Source organism: Grus americana, chromosome 5, assembly GCF_028858705.1.
Source record: "Grus americana isolate bGruAme1 chromosome 5, bGruAme1.mat, whole genome shotgun sequence".
NCBI classification, from domain to species: domain Eukaryota; kingdom Metazoa; phylum Chordata; class Aves; order Gruiformes; family Gruidae; genus Grus; species Grus americana.
Window position 1 is genome coordinate 10,457,553 of NC_072856.1, and position 7,354 is coordinate 10,464,906.

Sequence of the window (7,354 nt, forward strand, 5' to 3'; positions counted from 1 at the left end):
CAATGATACAGTGTTTCCCTTTTATGTCATGTTTTTAATACAGCATTCATAAAAGGGAAGCTGATCTCAGGTGCAATTTGATACTGTTAGGAGGACTTTCCTTCCTTTTTTGCTAAAAAGAGTTGCAATGAATATACTAAGTTCTGTTGCCCTTCCCTTCCACTAAGAAAAAATCCTGATAGCCCACTAGACAGGTTCTTTGGAGGGAACAACTGAAAAGCCACGGTTGCTTTGGTGCATACAGTATTATATATTTAACTCCAAAATATGGGGAAAAATCTTTGTCCCATTTATCAGCTATGCTGCAGGAAGTGGACTGGGGTTTAGAAAAATCTTACTTCAAGTTGCCACCTTAGTTTTAAGTGCTAAATTTAGTCTGGGAAACTTGACCTTCTGAAAGGACAGTTTTGTTCAATGTACATCATCACATTAACAAACAATATCTTCAGGTCTTGTATGGCAGAGTGGAAACTTGTATTTAACACACAAGAATAGGGAACAAGAGTTTGCTGAGCACTAAATATTCAGAACCCTGATTTAGTATTGCAGCTTTGACAATTTAGGAATAAAAATCCTACTAAATAATGAATTTGGAGTATTTCAGTATTTGTTTAGAGCTGGGATATCCAGAAAAACCTGGAGCCTGTTTACCATGTTCATCCTTGAACTGAGCATGGGACACTGCATTGTGATACAGGTGATGTCAAATATGCATGCTACCTATAAAGTGATACGCTGTCAGAAAATGGTACAATTTGAACTTGCCTCATACCGTCAAACTGAATTAGCGTGGTTCAGAAGCTGCCTCATAAGCAACTCAGCTACTTGCAACCGAGCAGAGCATCTAACTGCAAGTGGTAAATTTGTTGCTCTGATATAAACCAGCTTGCTTGTAAATCAGAGCCCAAAGGAGGGGTGGGGAGTGTAGAGGCTGGTAAACTACACATATCAGGTGAAGACTGAAGGGGATCTTAGAGACTGATGTATTAGACTCTATGATATGGTCCTAAATGTTCTGGGGGGTTTTTTTGGCCTGTTTCTCTCCCTTTTTACTTCTAATTTTACTGCTTGCAGGCTCTTCTGTCTCTGGTGGCAGTGAAGAGGAACTTGAAACAACTTTAAGGAAGTGGAACCTTTTGAATAACCCTCAAGGAGAATTATTTAAAACAGAGGTACTTAGTAAAGATGTTTTAGAAGCAAGTTCTGCTGTATATGTGATTTGTGTGTATTGGTTTCTCTGTAGCAGTTAAGGTAATGTAGGTGAGAGTTTGGCCCTGCCTGAATTATTGTGCCTCTTGGTATGGGCACTATAGATTTAGAATCAGGCACTAGTTACAGGCTTGAAACTCTTACATTTTACACAGGCCTCTGCAGGAGAATTGTCACCAGCTCTGCAGTCTCCGGTGCCACACAAAACTATGGAAATCAGGCAAGGCCTTTGTTTCTTTATATTTGTGTGTGTGTGTGTGTATATTGTCCTAAATCTGTAGTATTTAATCTGTTTAACTGTTGGCATCTTGTCTTTCCTGTTCCTGGCTTTGTAAGAACTTTTGGGTAGTTGTGAAAGCAGCGTTTGCCATGGAAGTCTGCAATATGTAGTTGTATAAGGTTTGAATTGCAGGAATAAATTAGTGCTTTTACATATCAGAAGATATATGTATTGTAGTACTTAATCAGTATATTTTATTCTGATTTGAAGTGGAAACATTCCAGTGTCTTCAACTAATTTAACCTCTCCACAAGAAGAATCTTTGGAAATCATAAATAGGTAAGAATGAGTAACTTTAATTGAAATGTAAAACATACAGCCAGAATTATTTTTATAATTCTGCCTTTTTCCATTTTAAATTTTTTTAAAGCCCTTAATGTTGCATGCTGTTCACAGAGAGTTATTACTGTCTACTTTTGCTTGTTAAGAGCTTCTAAACAGTCATCTATAGATATAAGGTCTAAAACCACACATTGTGCCTTGCTGCCTTTCGTTGTTGATCAAAGCATGTCTTGTTGCTGTTTCTGACTTCATCTATTGTACACCCCAATACTATGAGTTTTATGCTAAAAATGTAATAAAAGACGCAGATCTCCCAATTCTGAATTATCTGTTATATGCGGATGTTATGTGATACGGACAGCTGTCATATGATACAGTTGTGGCATATGCAAACATACCATGTTGTAGTAACTCTTACTTTTTAAACTGTCATTATTTTAAGGGTTCCACAGAAAAAAAAGTCAAGTAGTTTAGAAGACTTGCAGAGTGAATCTCTGGAAAAGGTTGGTTTATTTGTAATCACAATTTCTGGTGTTTAACATCTTGACTAAAAGATAAAGGTCAAGTATAAATATTCTTTTTTGTTTCACATATAGTAACCTTAACCACCACTAACATAGTATGTGGGTAAAAAAGCCCTAATGATAAAACAGTTCAGGTTCTTTTTTTGCCCCCTTGCCAAGCTTAGAATAAACAAACTGACACACCCATATGTACACAGCTTTAAATTCAGCTTTTCAGCTGAAAGAAAAGAAAAATATTGAAGAGAAATACAACAAATCATGTTAATGAGAGGTCATTTTGTTGAACTGCAGTATTATTTTATTTATAGGTAAGTGTTTTTAAAATAATTTTGACTTCCAAATCACTGAAAATGTAAGGCAGCAAATCCTGAAAGTAATTAAATATTGGGACTGGGTATTTCCACATAGAATTCCTTTTTGCGTGTTTGCGTGTAAATATAACTTCGATTTCTGATACAAATGGCATTCCTGAGGATGGTAGTGATGCTGCCTTAGTTAGAATAGCAGGAGCACTGTTATGAATTCAAAGGCCTAATTCCATTCCAGAATAAAGACTTTCCAATTTACAAAGTCTCATTACTTTATGGTCCAGGGGCTTGTTTTGTCTTTATGTACTGTTATTGACACTCTGTATACTCAAATCGGGCTTAATACCAGATTACCCACAGCCAGTATTGCCATTTAAAATGGATACTAGTAATATGATTGTTTCAGTTCTTCAAATTTCCTTATTTTTTTCTTAAATCTCTGAAGATGAAAGTAACCAAATAGAACGTTTGAAACTTGTGTTGCACTCATTTGATTGTGGTCATACATGTGACAAATCAATTCAGAACTAACATTTCATTTCGTGTGGAATTTATGAAGGTCTGTTTTCTTCTCATAACTTTTATTTTCCTGTCTTAAATTCAAAAACTTAATTAGTCTCTGCAATATGATATAATAAGGCTGTAGCTACACATTTAGGCTGTAAATCTACTTTATCTGTTAAATCAGAGTCCACTGAGGAACAAGAACCTACCAAGGATAGGAGAGAACTGTAGCAAGCCAGCCCCATGTTCAGCAGGGCATTTAAATGGTCTGCCCTAATTTAGGCACAAGGCTTCTTAGTGAAATAAGTGAGACCTCCCTATGCATACGAGTGGCGAAATGTGAATTAGTTGCATCCAAAACTAAGGCCAAGAAAACTTGTTTTGCTGACTCAGTGTGACAAGACTTTGCATCTTGCATGACATCCAAGAGAACCTGTGGTAGCGGCACTGTTTACTGGAGCTATTGTACTTTGCACAAAACTCCAATTTCAATTCTGTCCAGCAATAATAAAATAAAACACACTAGCGTCTGTGACAAAGCCGTGCTGTTATTTTTATCACTTCATTTCTATCACAGTTCTTTATGGGTTCAGCTGGATACATACAGTATTGTGCATGTTCTTTTTTTATGTCTGTCATTTTCATATTGTTTTAACTGTTAAATGACTGTTATGTTCCCAGCTTAAAGTAAGTCTAAAGGGACCACCCAGAAGCCTGAAGATAGAAAAATCCCTTTGATCACAACAGAACTTAAACAAGGTGCAAATTTTGTAGAGCGGTTTGAACAAACACACTTAGTATTACATATTTTATTGAAATGAAATTAAGAGATAACACACCTTGTAATATATTGTCAATGCATTGAGTAGCATCACTACAGTAATAAGACTATAATTGATGTTCTGTGTATGTATGTTAATACTAACATTTGTCTGTTGCTTTTTTCCATAAAACTTTGAAATTATCCTCCCTGCAACTCCATAGTATGTAGACGGAAAACCAGTACAGCCTGTTGTAGAACAAGAGGTATATTAACTGTAAACTCTCTTAACATTTATCTTTTGTGATGTGCTGTGATGGTATGGCTGTGTTTTCATTTTACAGTCATTTTCTTTTTTAAATGTTTGCATAGTTCAAGTACTGGCAAACTCTGAGAACAGGGGTAAGGATTTGAGAAGGAAAATTTTTTTCTCTAAAAGCTTTTATGTGAGGTTAGAAGCTGAAGTCGGCCAATTTCAGAAAATACAGTGCTAACATAATAAGCAATTTTCTCCTCATATAATTTTTGGTACAAGTCAGGATGTATTCCTGCAGTAGCCGAAACAGGAGCAGGAGTTGAGGAACTGAGGGATCGGCACAAAGATCCCTCTAGGCCTTGAAATAAGAACAGATAAACCAGCGGTTATCTCATCAAATACTTCATGTATCATCCTGTCACGGACAACGTTTTCAACATTGTAAAACACTTTTGTCAGAATGGGGTTAGTAAATAGGAGCATACTACATGTTTCTGTTTACTAAATGTTTTGCATATTTTTGGTACAAAGTTTTCTTACCTAATCTCCTTTCTGATACTGAACCGTTTACCACATGAGCTTACTCCAAAACACACATTGAATGTACACCACTCCCACTAATGTCACTTGGAGTTGCAGGTCCATTGCTTCTCTGGAAGAGCCTCTGTATTCCTATAGTTCTGTCAGTTGTGGGATATATGTTTTTGTTCAGTGATGGCTCCTTCATCTTTTTATTTAGATTCAGTATTGAAGAAGTCTGAACGTGCTGTTTCCAAAACTGTAGAGAAACACCTCTGTGAAACACGTACTTTGGCTGGAAAAGCATCTTGTTAGGCTCAAAACTATCAGATTTATATGCAGGTTCTAATCTACCCTTGTACAAGGAGCAGGATCCCTGAGCAGCTGATCACTGAAAAACTGAATGCAAGGAAAATTGAGATTCTGTTTTTAGCAAAGCCTACATACCTGTTCCTTTTCAATACAATATACTGAGACTTTGAGGACCTCCTCCTGTGAGCTCCGTTGCTGGAGGAAGGTCCTTCCACCATACGTAATCTCACTGATGCTGGTGTCACTGTGCATGTGTACCATAGCTGCGGGCAAGCATACGTTAGACTCTTATTTTAGCCTGACCTGGACAATAATTGTAGAGTCAGCAGCTATTCAGACTAGCCCTAAAATACAGCTCAGTCTATGCTTTTTTTGTCCCAGCATGTATCAAAAGTGTACCTTGTGCTTAAGTTCTATAATAGAATTGGCAATTATATATTTAGCTATGTATTTGGCAACTATATATTTAGCTATGTTTCTTTTAAAATGTCATATTTGTAATGTTATCTATACAAAGACATCTTAATTCTTATAAAAGTTAAATTTCTGTACCCTAACTTCATTGTTGATGCTTTTGCTGTTATTAATGGTGGTGGGCAAATATGTTTGACAAAATTTGAGTTACTCAAATACTTTTGGCTTAAATTCCAGCGAGATACAACTGAGAGGTAGAAAATTACACAGTCTGATGAAAAATAGGGGAAAAAAGTGACAGAGCAAGGAACGGGCTGAGAAGTAACTAAATGTGTTTCTGGCCCTATCAAAGTTGACCTTGGAAGGACCAAATCATTATAGTGCCATGGTCCTAAAGGAAAGGGAGACAGCTAGAAAAAGTCTTGTGACAAAACCAGGTAATATTCAACGTATATAATATTTTAATGTAATATACAGTCTGGCTGAAGTGGGAGGGACAGACAAGGGAAGAGAAGGCTGTGTGTTAGCTAGAAAGCTTTGCCAGCTGACTGTTGGATTTAAATTGAATTATCCGTAAGAAGGAACATGGAGGGGGTGGTGTCCTTTTGAACCATGAACTTCAAATACTTTTTCTCAATTTTTAAAATATTGTGTACTGGATTGCAAATGCTATGAGTAATTTGATTTGTTTATTTAGTTATTTTTCTTTCTTTAAAAAAAACCAAAACAGAGTAAGCCGCTCGTGAAAGGCAGCAAGTACCAAACCTTGCCAGGAAAGCTGCCTCGACCCTTACAGAATGGAGAGCAGGGAACATACAATTTGCCAGACGGGTGTGCCATGAACAACAACGAGGACATCAGCATCCTGGGCCTAAGTATGCATCCACCCCTCCCCGAGAGGGTTATGTGGAAGGGAAGAAAGCAAAGTGTTTGAGGGATTGGGACAGAACGTGGTATGTAACCTGCTATGCCAGAACAACGGACTGATGTTTAAGTGATTCAATTAGGGAAAGTTCTAGTTTTTATTTTTTAGTTTTAACAACGTACCAAAAATGTTCCACGTTAACTCACTGGAGAGTAAAGGATGGTTTTACGTTAGAGCGTTCTTTTCTGCAGCACTCAATGATATAATATGCTGACATCATGGATAGCATAAGTAATGAAGAGACGTTTTGAAGATTGTGGGGAGAGCATTCTGAAAGCCAAGAAATCTGTAACTAAAAATTGGTAACTTTAGAGATGCAGACATATTGACAATATGAATAAGCAGTATTTTTTCAGACACGCTTCCAATGCTCCCCTGAGCTTGCTGGTCTGTTTTCTTTAAAAAAAAAAAAAAAAAAGCCAAACAAAAATGCACAGCCAAGTACATCATCAGTGCTTTTAAAAAATGTACGCTAGATTGGTGTATTAAAACAAGCCAACCCATCCTTTGCCATCCCACTGCATTGTAGTGTGTGAAAGTTTGCAATATAACTAGCACTAACGAGCACATTTGGGGCAAATGTCCTAGTACCAGCGCTGTTGGTTGATGTAGCTTGTGGGGAGCCACAGATGAAAAATTAACTTGCTAGGTGCAGGAAAATATCAGGGGATTTTGAAAATACGAGTATACTGTTATTCCACAATTATAGCTATGTGTGGAAACTTATTTTAATTTCTTTCACTGACATCTAAGCATGGATTTATTGACAAAAAGTATTACAGTGAGGCACAGAACCAGCTATTTGCCAAGGACTGAAGAACTTGAGAGCTCTGGCACAAGAGCATCCCTGGTGATATTGAAGTGTTCCTACACTTTAAAAGTTGTAGTGGGTGGTTGTTGGTTTGGTTTTTTTTGGTTGGTTGGTTGGGGTTTTTTTTTGTTTGGTGGGTTTGTATTAAGGCCTCATGGTCCTAAAAGCTGGTTCACTAAGTTGTGGGTTATTTAGGGTTTTTTTAAAAAAGTTTTTTTCTGTGATTGCAACAATGTAGGCGATGCATGAG

The 7,354-nt window shown here is 37.0% G+C and overlaps 1 protein-coding gene across 3 annotated transcripts in view; it reads left to right on the plus strand.

Moving 5' to 3' along the window:
* Positions 1–7,354, plus strand: part of PPFIBP2 (PPFIA binding protein 2) — a 108,329-nt gene that overhangs the window by 91,693 nt on the left and 9,282 nt on the right. For all 3 annotated transcript variants that reach the window (XM_054826818.1, XM_054826820.1, XM_054826819.1), the window contains 6 exons: positions 1,075–1,172; positions 1,365–1,429; positions 1,700–1,768; positions 2,214–2,274; positions 4,092–4,133; positions 6,099–6,243. In XM_054826818.1, coding sequence (XP_054682793.1) covers positions 1,075–1,172; positions 1,365–1,429; positions 1,700–1,768; positions 2,214–2,274; positions 4,092–4,133; positions 6,099–6,243 — 480 coding nt within the window. The remainder of the gene's footprint in view (positions 1–1,074; positions 1,173–1,364; positions 1,430–1,699; positions 1,769–2,213; positions 2,275–4,091; positions 4,134–6,098; positions 6,244–7,354) is intronic.